The 17,599-nt window shown below is 46.8% G+C and overlaps 1 protein-coding gene across 3 annotated transcripts in view; it reads right to left on the minus strand.

Annotated features, from left to right (window-relative positions):
• The window catches only part of LOC124595224 (maestro heat-like repeat-containing protein family member 1), a 271,523-nt gene that overhangs the window by 181,292 nt on the left and 72,632 nt on the right, over positions 1–17,599 (minus strand). For 2 of the 3 annotated variants that reach the window (XM_047133878.1, XM_047133880.1), the window contains exons 10-11: positions 8,439–8,558; positions 8,104–8,350 (exon numbers count right to left, since the gene is read on the minus strand). In XM_047133878.1, coding sequence (XP_046989834.1) covers positions 8,104–8,350; positions 8,439–8,558 — 367 coding nt within the window. The remainder of the gene's footprint in view (positions 1–8,103; positions 8,351–8,438; positions 8,559–17,599) is intronic. The other variant, XM_047133879.1, reaches the window with a different exon arrangement.

The following is a 17,599-nucleotide window of genomic DNA, read 5'->3' on the forward strand; positions in this document are numbered from 1 at the left end:
CCATTTTTTTGATTGCATTTGGCTCGGGCTAGATAAAGAAACAGAAAATACGATCACCCACTACCATGTACACACAAATGATCAGGCAGCACCGCACAAAGAAGTTTTCAACTGGCTTTCACCTGATGGTGTTTGGCAATGTATACATACTGATTTTGCTGATCTATTTTGGGTCACAAAATGGTTCATTATTGTCAATGCATATGGCAAATATTCTTTTGTTATTCCAATGCATTCGACTACTAGTGCTAGCACTATTAAAGGACTCACTTCTGTCTATTGCTTAGGTGGTTCATCACAAACAATTGTTTCAGACAATGGTCCACAATTTTCTTCATTGAAATTTCAACATTTTTTTCCAATAAAATGTAATTCAACATAAATGAATGACATCATTCTCTCCTCAATCTAACAATGATACTGAATGTTTCATTCACATTTTCAAGGAAGAGATGACAATATTTCATGCTCCACATTAGAGAGAAAATGCTTTCTTGTTGTTTCTGAGCACCTGTTGCACTATGCCTGCTCATGATTGTTTCACAAGCAGAACTATTACTGGGCCGTTGCCACTGCAGTCTGCTGCATCTCTTCACCCTCGCTATTCTGTTTCTAATGCTACCTCCGCAATGAAGTTCGCATGAAGGATAAAGTCTTCTAATGTATCTCTAACAAGCCTCACAACTGCGAATCAGTGTCTTCACTCAGATGTCTAGCTGTACTCATACCATGCACGGCACATCAGACACCCATCAATGGCACCAAAACCAATTTCATTTCTATAATTATAGTGATCTTGCAGTAGGTTTTCATTTTTCACACATGCCACCTGCAACTCAACCTGCTGCATTTCTGAGCAGTCCTTGCCAGTGCCTAATGTCCAGGTGCATGGGTCTCCCAACAACTGGTATGCAGATTGCTGCTGCTCGTCTCCCCAGCCACGGCCGCTGCACCCAACACTGTTTGCTGTTATAGCCGTCGTGGGCATCGAGCCTGCACCAGCTGTACAGTGTTCTGCGTCCTTAGCAGTGCCAATCCTGCATCCACCTGTGCCATTGGATGGAATTCTGGTTTCTTGGCAGATGTTCCCAGTGGTTCGCAAGATGAACGTTGGCACATGGGTTGACTGGCGCCATTTGTCATCACATCACAGTCAACCCCATCAGCAGCAGCAGGGCATAGGGCTCCATTTCATCACTGCCTGACTGCCTGCACCCTCACTATGCAATGATAGTGTGCAATTTTTAGGGGGGGGGGGGGGGAGGGGGGAAGGAGGATTGCGCTATTGATGGCATATTCGTTGATTGTCCCCCAGCACACTGCATCCTGCTCACAGCTAAGCAGGAGATGGCTCTTCTGAATCTCCCACCAGCACGGTGCAAGCGAGCGAGCTCTTCCTTCGCTTGCCATTCCCTGAGGTGTGGTGTCACGCATGTATCTCACACGAGGATGCACAATTGACATGACCGCCAGATACAGTGCATCTACAGGGTACTTGACATCTTCAGTACCTTTCCCCTTTGTGAAAATGCACCTGATAACTACGGAATAGGTCACAGTATTTAAAACACCACTCTAATCAGAATTTGACTATTCCTTCTGGCACTTTTTAGAGACGTTGTAGTAATGTTATTGATCGGTACGAAGCTAGTGAATCAGAATTCTTCCCTAGTTTGAGCATAGGTATCACTCTGGCTATCTCCATGAGCTCAATATGTTCATACCACATTTTATTTTACATACTGAGTACTATCATTGTCCCTCATATGACAGAAATGATAGCAAATTGTAGAGTAGATATTATCTGGTCTGGGAGCAGCATTTTTAACAAAGGAGAACGCTCTCTGCAGCTCAATCACTGAGAGGGTGACTACCATCAAGTGTTTGGATGCTCTGTGATAGGCAGCTGTGTAATGGAGGAACTCATTTTGTAGCATCTGTTCCAGAACACAGTTCATAGATATGGAATTGTTACGGTGAGGCATCGAGGGTCTCTTCCAACTCTTCATCTTCTTCCACACACTTGACGTTGTAGTGTCCTTAGTTAAAGAGTAGCAGAGTTTCTTTCACACTCATCCTCTTCTTATTTTTCAAAAACTCCTTGGTTTCCAACTGTATTTTTTGCAGGCTCTCTTATTTTTTCAGTGCTTCACTATGTTTGTTGATGGCTCTCTGACATTTGTCTCCACACCAATAGGATTGGCTCTGTTTGCAATGCAAATTAGCTCCTGTTGAGAAATTGCCCCTATGATGGTCATAGTAATGCACCATGTTACTTTGGAATAGTAGGGGACTAGGATCTTCAGATGTGTGTAATTGTGGAAGGCTCATTTTTAATCTGTCAATATATTTATTTTAGTCAGCTTTCTCAATTTTCCATCTCTGTGCAGTGTAGATCCAGCATGGTTCTTCCACCATAATATGTAAAATCAGAATAAGTGGTAGGTAATTGGAACCTAAACTGTCTACATTTACTTTCCAGGTGGTTAGTAGTGCCACATGATTCACTGTGAACAATGGGAACTCCAGGGTGGAATAATGACAATATTATGAAAAGGATAGTTGCTACTCACCATTTAGCGAAGATCCTGAGTCGCAGATAGGCACAGCAAAAAGACTGTAAAACACAGCAATTGGCCAAACAGGCCTTCTGTTGCTTAGTCTCTCTGCTATAGGAAGTTGAGGCCTCTTGCTTGTCTGTAATGGTGTGAGGTTATTCCTATAGGTATCTGTCATTCAGGAACACTAGGTTTTTGTCTTCTAGGGTTGTCATTAATAGCCCATCATTGCAATCATCATACTTGCACCAACATGTTGTGTGATGGGCTTTGAAGTCATCCCACCACAAAATGTGTACAGCCAAACTGTTGCAATAGAGATGTAGTACCAGTATCTGACTGAAGCTTTGGGTAGCCTGTACATAGCCAGTAAATTCAAGTAAGATTCTGAGGTGGTTTGTCCTGTATGTATGTACGGCAGCTGGAGGGAGCTGCACTTGCTGAACATAGTGAGGTGGCAGACAGCCACAGGCACTGGTAATGGAGGAAATACTGCATATTGACTGGTTGTACTGCTGTCATGTTTGCATATTGCCTATTTTTTGACGATGCACGAGCTCCTTGATAACTGAAATTATTATAAGCCAATCTATGTTTAACTTCTTCTTGTGTTAAGTACTGATGCCATGTTTTATCCATTTAATTATAAGCTCCTTAGTAGTGGACACATACAGGAACTGCTCCTTTTAGACATACATTAATGCCGTGTGTACCAACCCTGTGATTGTCTCATGTTTGGCTATTACTTGCTTCTTACCGTGTCCACAATGCAAACATCTGTAGCATGGCAGTCCAGGGAAATTTAAGGCTTCGTTAGGCAACCTGCTCTGTGTATTTTAACATAGCACAGCCTCTGTTGTAACACAAGTATAACTTTGTGTGCTGGTCGAGACTTACTGTCTGCATCCCCTTGTGTGGCCCTCTTATAAAATCTCCTTACCAACACTACTGTCATGTCACATTCAGTTACTACTAGTATCTTCTCCTCTGGCACAGAAGTGTCGATTTGCAACTTGTCCCTTGCACTGTTGTTTATTATGGACTTGGATATGTAAGCTTATAGGTTGTTTGGAGAGATAACTTCACTGCTAATCATGGAATTTGAAGTTGCAGCACTTACAGTCTTTATTTTAAGTATTCCTGCCAGACTATGGACTGTTCAATAAATAGTTTTGTACGTTACTGCCATGTCATCTGGGTTTTCTGCTGAGTGCCGATGGATGTAGGCTACCAATGTTTTTATATGTTCTCTCCCCAAATACTATAAAAGGACATTGACATGTAGCTCATATAGGTTCAGTGAGCACTTACTATACACTGAGCACACTGTAATACAGTCTGTTGCTGCAGATGGACTGCCATTAGGATGTGTAGGCGAAATGGCCTGTTGCGTATACTTCTGGAGTATCATGTCTTAGTGCCCATGTACAGAAATTAATATGATTCTCATAATCATTTTCATGCAGCTCTTGTGGGAGAAAGATGTGACAGGGATGAAACCTACGTCAATGGAGAGTGCATAGGACACTTGCCTCACTCATGCCCCTTTCCCATGCGATTGCATGGGAGCTAATGTGCAGATCAACATCAAAGGCAGCAAGAACATTAATTTCTGTCATCACTTGTCTCCTCCTGTTACGTTGTCTACGTGTCACACTACCACTTTCACATAGTTTGCTGAAGAGGTTGATAAATAATTGCCAAGATTGTCAACACCTGTTGCGATATCTTACCACATACACTATACAAGAACAAACTGTATTCTTCCTACATTTTACATACACCATGAGCATGTCAGCTTTTTCTGAACTGACAAATGCCATCGTCCAGTCATGACCTACAGCTTGGACTGTGTATTCAAAGTTTTAAAAATACGATATCTCATAAATGACACACTAGAGTCCTGCAACTAACACCACTGACATTCTAATTTATCCTACTTTTAGTTTGTTAATGTCAATGGGCACTGTTCCATTCAAAAAATGTATGTTTGCAGAAAAATACAACTTCTAAGTATTATTATAATCTGTTTATTGGCTAACAATATGAGCCCCTGACTACTAATCCATTCTGTGAAAACCACACTTCTTCAATAGCACTTTCTGCTTCCGCAGTATTTGCAGTGCAAAGTTTAGGTGATTCGCCCTGTATGTGGTGTACACCTAAATCTGTAAAAATTATATTCAGACCATATCCCAGACAATTTCATTATTTAGGAGCTAACTGTCAATGTGTTGATCACAGAAGTATAGTTAGGTTTCCCTACAATGTAAAATTGAGAAGTTAATAATGAAGACTCACTGAGAATAGCACAAAGGTCTCAAAACATTTTTGGGTTTATAGAAAAGAAAGGAGTGTTTTCCATAACAGGCAAACTTCATATCCAGTAATCTGTATCTGCAAACATGACCAATGTAAGAGCAGCAAATCCGAATGATGAATACAACTTAAGGAATGACAATTACATTTCAGAAAAACCCAAAGCAGTTATAGTCTTTTGTGCTATTATATCTGTTTAATTCCAATGTTTGACACTGCATTTTTATTGCTCTAAATTGTTTGGGCCGCACCACACTCTTCATTAATCAGTTACACCACTAATTATGAATTTGCTTAATTTATCATAATTTCAAATGTGACAACTCTACCCTTAACAAATAATCCACAGCATAGGCATACACAATATTTGTGGAATTTTTTTTACTTTATTGCCTAAGTGCTTTGCAAACCAATTTATTGTTTGCACATGTAGCTCATATACACACAAGAATACGTATGACACTGTTTAGTAAACACAAGTCATTCTTGTGATTAATTGCTCCATTAGAGTACATCAACTCGATGTAATATCACCGTCCCGCAATGGGTTGTGGGCAATGAAATTTTCCAAGAGGAGTAAAGGGTATGGAGATTGCTCATGGTTAAAGTCAATATCTCCTGACATGTCAGAACCCTGTTTGGAGGTAGATAGGCGTTACACAGAGTAAAATCCATAGCTGTATGTATGTGAATAGTCAAAGCCACTAATGATGTATTGAATGAAACACGATCACTAAAAATGTACTCAAGCTGCAATGTCTCTATCACCTGATGCACCTTTCAGGGTCAACTCTATGAATTGTCAGTGATTGTGTCAGGTATGTTTCAGGGAGGTTCCTGAAGGACTATAAATATTTCTGCATAAAAGGAAAGGAGATGTCAGAGCTCCATTAGGTGGTGAAAATGACCATTACATTTCAATCCATCATCGTTGTAGCGGTAGCCAGGAGTAGTGGCAAAGAGGCAAGAAGATGGGTCACATTCAGTCTCTGACTGTACTATTTGTTGTGTAGGGATGCACAATTTCAATGTCTGTAATGAGAGGTGTCATTAGAGGGGGAAGGGGTGGGGGGGTCCAGTGCAACTGAAGCCATTAGGTTCATCTTCACCATCAGTTTTTCTTTGTTCCCTTTCTTCTTTTTACTATTGTTCTCCTTGCAGAGTCCTAACTCTGGTTTGGGGTTATTTGATTGTGGATCAGAAAGAGAGGATGAATGACCTGTCCCATGGTCCATAAAGCTCATGTGTCAATGTTGTGTTGGCTACTGTGTTAGGGTTTGGGCACACAAAGTGCTTATGGCAGAATGTAACTTCGGTGCAATGAGCACCACTATGAGCGACATTCCTTGCAAGGCCCAAACTACCAGAAAATTTTGAAAAAATTTAAAGCCAAACCTGCTTCTGGGGGCCAATCATACATTAGCTGAAAAAGTGTAATAACAATGTAAAAATGTTTAAGTAAGTAACCTCAGTCAGTGACTGATATAAAAGCCAAATTGTCAATATGGAAGCCATCCCAGAGACCAAGTCAAAGTGAAGATGCAGTCACAGAATAGTATTACATCATAGGAAAGGAAGGAGTACTGCAATGGCTCAAGGTCCTAAGCTCACTATACCAGTACCCTCAAAAGATTTGTAGCCACTTGGGAGATGATAGCCTGAAGGTTAGAGTTTGTACAAAAGAAGGAAACAGCACTGCAACGGCTTAGGTTCCTTTGTTTGTAAATTAGATACAAAAAAACCTCAGCCACTAGGGGGGAAGCCAAATAGCATTCGCCACTTTGTCTTTCCTGGCTGTATTCAGAGTCAATCATTACTATCTACACACTGACATTCACAAACATCTTTCCAAGTTTAGAGCTGTATTGCTTTTCTGTGCAATATTTGAAATTATATCATCACAAATTAAAAAATTATCCAGAATTTATTTTTCTCTATGGAACACTAACAGAACTCACAACATTACCAAGTCTGTGCAGCTCATGTTCTAGTAGGCACAATATAAGGCCTCTGTCATACATGTGAAATACCAAATACTTTGTAAATTTTGTATACACATTGAGCATCCAAAAATGTAACACATCTAAGAAGATGTTGGTCCACATTTGGAATGCAAAACAGCTGCATTTAAATGTATAGTAGACATTAAAAATCTGCAGTTCATGGCACAGTGCACACAGAGTTCCTGGAAGACCTTAACAAGAAGGCCAAAATATTGGATCAGAAGATTCTGGCAAGAACAATGCTGTACCAAAACCCAAAAACTGTGACATTGACACTTAATAACATTTACATAGTCCACAGTTTTGATGTCACATTTCATAATGGCATCAAGTCCAAGAGACACCCTGGTGTATGTCCTTTCCTCCACTCCCCCAAGTCAAAATATTACAGTCATCAACCAACATATGTCCCACAAAGCACATATGGAGCATGTGTTATGGAAGATACTTCATTCCGATAAAGTCACTAACTCAATGAGATTCAAAATAAGGCACAAACTTCTCCTACCAAGCAACTCATTCCCTTTGTTCCAGATTCACAGCATCAGAATTTTTGCATAGCAAATACTTCAATTTGTACTTACAGTTGAGTGTACAATTACAGACTGAATTGGGAATGACTTTTCAATCTGCAATAGAGAATAGACTGATTTGAAACCTCTTGGCAAAATACAACTATGTGCCAGACCAGGACTCAAACCTGGGATCTTTGAAAAATTATATATTGGTATGCTTAAGTCATCTTGCAAATGTTTTTGAATGAATCTGGGAGAAGTGGATCTTGTTCTCCCTCTTGTAGCATAAAAGCAGTGCTAAACCGAAGCATTTCTGAAAAATTCTGAATTTGAGCTGTGTCATAGCACCCCTACCACAAAGATCAGTGATTATATTACCTTTCCACTTCAAGTTTTAAGAAATGGCTGCATTCTAAAATGAACTCTCCATGGAAGGACAGTGCTGTGAACCATTCATACAGTAAGTTGTGACAAATTGCAAGTCAATAGGTACTAGAATGTCCTTTCAAAAGATTTGGAATAAGGTTGGGGGGGGGGGGGGGAATTACAGGAATACCATCACGTAAACTCCATCTCAAATATTTGATACTAAATCTTTTCAAATCCAACAGCAGAAATGTAATAACTATACAACAACATGCAACAACAGAAGCAAGCACTATTTTTAATTGAAAGGATATTTCATTATTGATAACTTTCTCCACTTACTGTGTTCGTTCCCCATTCCTCCAGACAACATCTTCTCGCAGCAGTCCTTGGAAGACAAATGAGCAAGGCAACGAGCAATTGGAGTACAAGCTGTAGTGTATTCACTTAATAAATAGCACTTCATCAGAAGTGGCCAAAGAGTTCCTTCCACTTCAGATACAGTTGTAGTAAGCAGATACAATGTACTGGCACATGTATGCGAGAGATCTTCCAAAACATTTTCTGAATCTGTGTAATTTGCAGCCTGCTGCAGAGATTAATACATCACAAAGCTTCAGTACAACCAAAAACTACAGGTATGAAAAACAGTATAAATTAGCAGTTACTATACTTACATCAGTGGAAGACGAACGGCTGTTCCTAACAATATATTCAATAAATTCCATTCCAGTTTCTCCATTAAGATGTCCCTTATATGCCAGTGCAACAATTGTTTTCAGTACTGCCTTTTTAACCTGAAGTGGAATTCGAAGAATTTTTATAGTGAACTATATCTGTTTGTTTTTAAACAAAGCATATTTCTGCTGTGTATGAGCTATTATTTGCTTTTTGTTAGTAATTATATGTTACTTATACATTTTCATCTGCTATAGATATGAACTATTCTTTGACATGAAGTAGACTTTATTGATGTGCAGTATTATTTCAAAGATACTAGAATGCTGTAAGATGATGATTGTGATGATGATGATGACGATGATGATGCCGATGTCGACATCAATGACGATGTTGATGGCGATGACAATTTCAGGTGAGGGGCACTCAACAATCACAGTCATTAGCACCATGCCAATCTCAAGGGTGGAGCCGAAGGCTGTCCCCCCATGCGGAGCAGTTTTTAATGTATTGAAGTCTGCTCCCTTCCCTGCCAATTTAGGAATGAGGCCTGACAGTTCATAAAATGTCACCACTCTCGTAACACTAGAATCAGTATTGGTGAGGATGGTGGGCACATCTGCATCAAAACTGAGTGCTGCCCTGACATCAGTATATAAAACACGTGTTGCCAAAATATGCTGAACTGAAAGCAACACACTACAAGACCCACAGAGTGGTGGATCCTCCCACCAGAGGAGGAAGCCATGTGTTAAAGGGCTATGTCCAATGCACCGCCTGGTAAGAATAACCTCCCACCAGAGGAGGAAGCCATGTGTTAAAGGGCTATGTCCAATGCACCGCCTGGTAAGAATAACCTCCTTCCAGTGGTGAGGCTGACAAAATCCGTCTTGCCTGTGTGGTCGATTTGAGTGACCACAGTTTGTTTTCTGTAACCTTCAAACATTCAGTCTCCCACTGAGACATGATGCGTTTGTCAGAAAATGAGATGATGGCTTGCATTAGGATGGGGAATTGACAGACAAAACCATCCTGACATGCCTCCTCGGTGCCTTTGGCGGACATGTCAATTCCCTGTGTCCCGATATGGCCAAGTACACAGCAAAAAATTCACCTCCTTGCCATGGTGTTGGAACTACTGTAAGCAGTCATGGATGCACTGAATCAATGCATTTGATGAAGTGCTTTTGGTGCATTAAGCGAGTTGGAACAGACAAGAAACTATGCACAGTGATGTCTGTGAATCCTCTCCAGTGCCATCATAATGCCACACAACTCCAAATCATAATTTGTAAACTGTTCCGGAAGATGTACTTTGAAAACCCTATCATGGAAAACAGTGGGACAATCAAGGACATTATCTTGCTGGGATCCACCTGTATAACCAATGAAAAAACTGTGGTCCATACTTAAAATGGAAGAAAATAAATTTGTAAAAACGTAATCTGGAGTACAAGTTTTCTTGTACCACGTCCAGCCTAAAATCGCTTTGGGCCTCTGAAGACAACAAGGCGGCAACGCATTCCATCCCTGGCTGCGTATTCGGAGGTCTGGTAGATCCAGGTCCTTGAGACAGTCAGTAGCATGTTTCCCGATGGCTTGGTCGCATGGGGTTGATTCCTGAAAAGCCATTCAAAGCTGCACTAAATGCCAATGACTGAGAGGTCGCCGAGTTTTCAGTGCCGTCAAGCATAAAGGATATGCTGCCAAATCCAAAGTGGTGGTTCACCAGCCTCTGCACATAGACTCTGAACTGGGCTGGTTCAAAGGGCTCCACCTGATATCTAAATCCCTTCATGGTGGACAGCGTCCAACATCTTGAGGTAGGAAATACAGGCTGATCCATGGACCATGCTGCCATAACCTAAAAGTGACTGAACAAGTGCCGTATAAAACTGCAAATGGCGAGACCTGTCTGTTTCCCATGCTTTTCCACTAAGGCATTTCAAAATATTCAATGACTGAAAGCCTTTTATTTGTAGATCTTTCCTGTGTGGGAGCCAAGTTAATTTCAAGTCAAATAATAAACCCAGAAAGCACACATGGTTGGTCAAAACTTCGACATGCATGGTTAAAATTGATACGTCGTCTTCTCTGGTGGTGGTGGTGGTTGTTGGGATGTTTAAGGGGGACTAAACAGCTAAGGTCATCAGTCCCCCATTCCAAAAACAGGCGAGACAGAAATGCACGAAACAGGTAAAACCCCAAGGGGAAGGAGACTCCCCCCCCCCCCAGGCCCTAAAAGAACACAAATGGGTAACGAACACTACAGACACGAAGCGGACAGATGAACACCAGACAAAAGAAACAGAAGAAAAGAAGACGGCCGGAGACTGGTTGACTGACCACGACTACAAAAAAGGGAAAGAGTCAACCAACCGACTACACACTAAAATCTGCAACCAAATATGAGAGACTCGAGGACAAGAGACACACAAAGGGAAAGGTGCAGGACCACTCTAAATGGAACCATAAAAAGGACTAGCACGGATAAAATGTAAAACACTGTCAGCCATGGAGGCATCGTCGCACAAAATCAAAGGCAAGGTGCCCGGGAGATTAAAAGACTGCCGAAGGGTGGGCAGTGGGGGACACTCCAATAAAATGTGGGCGACCGTCAGCCGGGACCCACACTGACACAGGGGGGGGATCCTCCCGACGCAAAAGATGGCCGTGCGTCAGGTATGTATGGCCGATGCGCAGCCGACACAGGATAACAGAGTCCCTGCGAGAAGACCGCAGGGAGGAGCGCCACACATCGGTCGTCTCCTTGACAGCCCGCAGTTTATTAGGCGCCGTCATGCCTCGCCACTCAGCAGACCACACCCCAAGCACCTTACGGCGCAACACCAGCTGCTGATCGCGAGCTGTGAGGCCGATCTCCAAAGCTGGGGCGTCGATCGCCCCTTTGGCCAGCCTGTCAACACGTTCTTTCCCCGGGATGCCAACATGACCTGACGTCCAAACCAAGACCACCGAACGACCAGAACGGGCAATGGCGGAAACAGACTCCTGAATAGAGGACACCAGAGGAGAAGAGGGATAGCAGCGGTCGATGGCCTGAAGGCTGCTCAGGGAGTCACTGCAGATGATGATAGACCTACCTGAGCAGAAACGTATATGCTCAAGAGCGCGTAAGATGGCCACCAGCTCTGCAGTAAAAATACTGCAGCCAGCCGGCAAGGAGCGTTGCTCAACATGGGCAGCATGAGCAAAAGCGTAGGCAGTGCGACCATCAACCAGGGAACCATCAGACAGGCTCACAGCCCGGAAATGAGGCGAGGAGCGCAAGAAAACGGCGACGGAGGGCCACAGGCGGAACCGAGTCCTTGGGTCCCTGCACCAAGTCCAGACGGACGGACGGCCGAGGCAAACACCAGGGAGGCGTAGGTGCACGGACCCGGACCCGGAAGGGAGGCAGAAGAGGGAATGACCCCAGTTCCGACAGCAGGGACCGGACGTGGACAGCTACGGAAAGCCCAGACCTAGGTCGCCGTTCGGGCAGATGGAGGGCCATGGCAGGGAAAAGCAGGCAACGATTGGGATGGCCTGGCGAGCAATGCACGTGGACAGCATAGTCGGCGAGCAGACGATGGCGGCGAATCCGCAGCGGGGGAACCCCGGCCTCCACCAGTAGACTATCCACGGGGCTAGTGCGAAAAGCGCCAGTGGCAAGCCGAACCCCACAGTGGTGTATGGGGTCTAACAACTTCAACACTGAGGGTGATGCAGACCCATAGGCCAGGCTCCCATAATCAAGCCGGGACTGCACAAGGGCTCTGTACAATCACAGCAGCGTGCAGCGATCTGCACCCCAAGACGTGTGGCTAAGGCAGCGGAGGGCGTTGAGGTGCCGCCAGCATTTTTGCTTCAGCTGAGTAACATGAGGAACCCATGTGAGCCGGGCATCAAACACGAGTCCCAAGAAGCGGCAAGTGTCCACCACTTCAAGCAGGTGGCCGTCGAGGTAAAGTTCAGGATGAGGGTGGACCGTCCGACGCCTGCAGAAGTGCATAACTCGAGTCTTGGGTGCAGAGAACTGAAAACCATGAGTCAGAGCCAATGATGCTGCCTTGCAAACGGCGACTTGCAGCCTGCGGTCTGCGACTCCCGTAGTCGTGGAGCTAAATGAGATGCAGAAGTCGTCGGCATACAAAGAAGGAGACACCGACGACCCCACTGCTGCAGCCAGACCATTAATGGCCACTAGGAATAAGGAGACGCTCAACACTGAGCCCTGCGGGACCCCATTTTCCTGTATATAAGATGAACTAGAGGTGGCACCGACTTGCACTCGGAAAGAGCGGCGCAATAAAAAGCTTTGAAGAAAAGCCGGGAGACGACCACGAAGACCCCACTCATGCAACGTGGCGAGAATGTGATGCCTCCATGTGGTGTCATACGCCTTCCGCAGATCGAAAAATACAGCAACGAGATGCTGACGTCGGGCAAAGGCCGTACGGACAGCAGATTCCAGCCGCACCAAATTTTCCACTGCAGACCGGCCCCGACGGAAGCCACCCTGGGATGGAGCGAGGAGACCGCGCGACTCAAGGACCCAACACAAACGCCGCCCCATCATACGTTCGAGTAATTTGCACAAAACGTTGGTGAGGGTAATGGGACGATAGCTGTCCACCGCCAGTGGGTCCGCACCGGGCTTCAATATGGGGACAATAACACCCTCTCACCATTGCGACGGGAACACGCCTTCGCTCCAAATGCGATTAAATATCGCGAGAATGTGTCTCTGGCAGTCCCTGGAGAGATGCTTCAGCATCTGCGCGTGGATGCAGTCTGGGCCTGGTGCTGTATCAGGGCAATCGGCGAGGGCAGTGAGGAATTCCCTCTCGCTGAAAGGAGCATTGTATGTTTCAGAACGACGCGTGTGGAATGAGAACGGCGTCCGCTCGGCTCGCTCCTTTAGAGAGCGAAAGACGGGGGGATAAGATGCAGTCGCAGAGCGCTGAGCAAAGTGCGCGGCAAGCCGTTCAGCAATGGCGGCAGCGTCCGTGCAGACAGCGCCGTCCAAGGAGAGCCCAGGGACACCCATAGGGTTCTGGTATCCATAAATCCGCCGGATCCGGGACCACACGAGTGAGGGGGAGACATGGGAGCCCAAGGATGAGACATACCTCTCCCAGCACTCCTGCTTATGCCGTGCAATAAGACGACGGGCCAAGGCACGGAGCCTCTTAAAGGCTATGAGGGTCTCGAGAGACGGGTACCGCCTATGACGTTGCATAGCCCGCCGACGGTCGCGAATAGCCTCAGCAATCTCCGGCGACCACCAGGGTACAGCCTTCCTCCGAGGGAGGCCAGAAGATCGGGGGATGGCGGCCTCGGCCGCTGAAATGATGAACGTGGTTAAAACACGGACCACCTCGTCAATGTCACCCTGTGGGGGAGACTCAATGGTTGCAGCAGAAGTAAAAGCCGGCCAGTCTGCCCTGTGGAGAGCCCAGCGGGGCAGGCGCCCAGAAGAACGACACTGGGGTAGTGACAAATAGATGGCAAAATGGTCACTACCGCACAGGTCAGGGTGCACCCTCCAGTGGAGGGATGGGACAAGTCCGGGGCTGCAGAGAGAGAGATCGATGGCTGAGAACGAGCCATGGGCAACACTGAAATGCGTGGGAGCACCGGCGTTCAAGAGGCTAAGGTCGAGCTGAGCCAACAAATGCTCCACGGCCTGACCGCGGTCATCAGAGACAGTCCCACCCCATAGAGGGTTGTGGGCATTGAAATCGCCCAAAAGCAGCAATGGTGGCGGGAGTTGAGCCAGCAGCGCAGCCAAGACATGTCGGAGGAGCTCCCCATCCGGAGGAATGTAAACAGAGCAAACAGTAATAGCCGGCAAGAGCTCAACCCTGGCAGCAACTGCCTCTAAAGGCGTCTGAAGGGGTACTGGCGAGCTACAGACAGAGTGGTGAACAAAGAGGCAAACCCCACCTGACGCTCGTTGACAGGCAGCACGGTTCTTATAGTATCCCCGATAACCGCCAAGGGCGGGGGTCCGCAGTGCAGGAAACCAAGTTTCCTGCAGAGCAATGCAGAGAACAGGGGAATCACTCAGAAGCATCTGGAGCTCAGGCAGGTGGCGGAAATAACCGCCGCAGTTCCATTGGAGAATGGAAGCAGGAAGGGACTGGGAGGGCGTGAATGCGACTAAGAGGCAGACAGCGCTTCAGAGCCAACTGCCGCCACCGGGGGAGAGTCAGCTGAGTCCATAGGAGAGGCCCCCAAGGGTTCCGTGAGGGCGAGATCTGCGGCAGAGGCGAGGATCTCCACCTCATCCCCGGAGCCAGGACTATGTACAGCAGGCGGTGCTGAAACCGCCGGAATGTCCTTCTTCTTGGACACATGCCGTTCCTTCTTCTCACGTCGGCCCTTAGGGTGAGAGGGCTGGGAGAGCTTCTCTGAAGGAGCGTCGGAGGCTGACGACGATGCAGAAGCCCTACGACCAGCAGGTGGCAGAACCTTCAGCCACTGGCTGACATCTGGCTGGGAAGGAGAAGAAACGGAGGAAGGGAGAGCCCCGAGGGACCCCTTCCGCGAGAGAGGAACCGGCGGAGCCAACGCCGGCGAAGAAGGAGGGGGAGGAATCGACCCTCCCGGTTGTGGAGCAGATGTCACTCCCGAAGTAAGCGTGGGGGGAGCGACAGAAGAGGGTTTGCCCCCAACTGCTAAGGGGGCAACAGAGGAAGGCTTGCCCCCAGGCACGAGGGGGGCAGACAGAGATGCACGGCCCTGAGGGCCCACTGAAGGCGGCACAGATGAGGCGACAACCGTCGCTCGCGTGGGCGACGATAACGTGGCTGCAGCATAAGATGGTCGAATGGACGCAGGATACAACCTTTCATATTTCAGTTTTGCCTCTCGATAAGTAAGCCGGACCAGGGTCTTAAATTCCATGATCTTCCGCTCCTTATGAAGAATGGGGCAATCTGGCGAGCATGGAGAGTGGTGCCCCCCACAGTTGACACATACAGGCGGAGGCGCACATGGAGAATCGGGATGAGAGGGGCGTCCGCACTCTCGACATGTAGCGCTGGATGGGCAACGGGAGGACATATGCCCAAACTTCCAGCACTGGAAGCACCGCATCGGGGGAGGGACGTATGGCTTCACGTCGCAACGGTAAACCATCACCTTGACCTTCTCGGGCAAGACATCACCCTCGAAGGCCAAGATAAAGGCACCGGTGGCCACCCTGTTAGCCTTGGGCCCTCTATGTACACGACGGACAAAATGTACACCAGGTCGTTCCAAGTCGGCTCTCAGCTCGTCATCGGATTGTAACAAGAGGTCACGATGGTAAATAATCCCCTGGACCATATTTAAGCTACTGTGGGGAGTGACGGTAACAGGGACGTCACCCAGCTTATCGCACAAGAGCAACGCTCGTGACTGGGCTGGGGAGGACGTCTTGAGGAGGATGGACCCATTCCTCATTTTAGACAACCCCGCCACTTTCCCAAACTTATCCTCCAGGTGTTCCACAAAAAACAGAGGCTTCGTCATAAGAAAGGAGTCACCATCAGTCCTGCTGCAGACAAGGTATTGCGGTACGTAAGGCTCCCGCTTGGCACTAGATCGGCGTCCCTCCCGTGGCGCAGCCAACGAGGGGAACGACTGAGGGTCATATTGTGCAGCATCAAAGTCTACTCTACCACGCTTAGAGACGCTGGTGGCCGTGCGACCACCAGCTTGGTGTGATTTATTGCGCTTCATTGCGCAGATGCCACCTACTCCGAACGAGGGCTCTCCCCAAGGGCGCCACCCAGCCAAAGCAACGGGTACCTGGCCGATATCCCGTTGCCTGGAGTCCCCGTGCCCCAGACAAGATGGGCACATACTCCTTGGCATGCATGGGGAGGAAACAGCTCTGGCATCTGTAGTGCGATCCCTGCGTGGTCAGGGGGCTACCACCAAGAGGGTACATGACGACCCCACCACAACGGACTGGCTACCGTGCTGGATTTTAGGTGTTGAAAGGGTCCACAGTTGTCGTAGGCACTAAGAAGAAGAGTGCGCACAAGGCGAGAAGGAGACAACCCAGAAGATGTTGGGCGTAGTCCCCCCCCCCCACACGACAATAGGTAACATGCAAGATGGCGGAGCATGATGGACCAATAAAAAACACCACGTAAGGTGTCCTTCCCCAAATGGCACGCACTAACAACGGAAATTTGGAAAAAAAAAAGGAGGTCAAACCCAAGAGGGGACCATCACAGAAGGCCGAACCGTTTGAGACTCCTTTTAGTCGCCTCTTACGACAGGCAGGAATACCGCGGGCCTATTCTTACCCCCGAACCCGCAGGGGGGCGTCTTCTCTGTTGAGAATCGTAATCTAGTGTTCTTCGCCCAGGTTTCCCACCTCCTGATGGTCAGCTGTAGCTGCCTCGTCATCACTGTAATATCAGAGGAAGAGTAGAAAACTGCGAAGCCATCCGCAAACAGATTTGACAGAGCTTCTCACTGTGGAGGAAATGCCACTGATGGCGATGGCAAACAATGTGACACTGAATACACTGTCTTGGGGAACCCCTTTCTCTTGAACACAGCAGTCAGAAAAGGAATGAGCAACATGATATCCAAAGTGCCTGTCCTCCAGGAAGGATTGGATAAGAAGTGGCAGACATCCATGTAGTCCCCATGGTGAAGAATGTTGTACCTCCAAGTGGTGTCATATGCTTTTTGAGGTCAACAATCACACAAACCAAATGGTTTTGGCATAAGGATGGCTCGTGTACCACCGTTTCCAGAAGAATTAAATTGTCAAGGGTGGAATGGCAGCATCTGAAACAACACTGGGAGCAGCTCAGGTGACTTCATGATTCAAGCAGCCAGAAGAGGTGGTGGTTGACCATGCATTCAAGGGTCTTACCCATACAACTGGTAAGGGCTACACTCTAGTAACTATTAGGTGTGTTACGGTCCTTGCGTGGTTTCCCTAATAGAATTAATATTGCCTCCTTCCAAGTCATGGGGTACTCTCCTTCAAACCAGATCTGACTGAAAGGAGAGGTGCTGTCCTTTCGCTTCAGGGCATAAATGATGGAGCATGGCAAAATGAATTTCATTAGGTCCTGGAACACTGTCTCTGGCCATGGGCAGAGCTGATTACACATGGACAATGGAAGGTTGTAGAATTTCT

This window comes from Schistocerca americana, chromosome 2 (assembly GCF_021461395.2).
Source record: "Schistocerca americana isolate TAMUIC-IGC-003095 chromosome 2, iqSchAmer2.1, whole genome shotgun sequence".
NCBI lineage: Eukaryota > Metazoa > Arthropoda > Insecta > Orthoptera > Acrididae > Schistocerca > Schistocerca americana.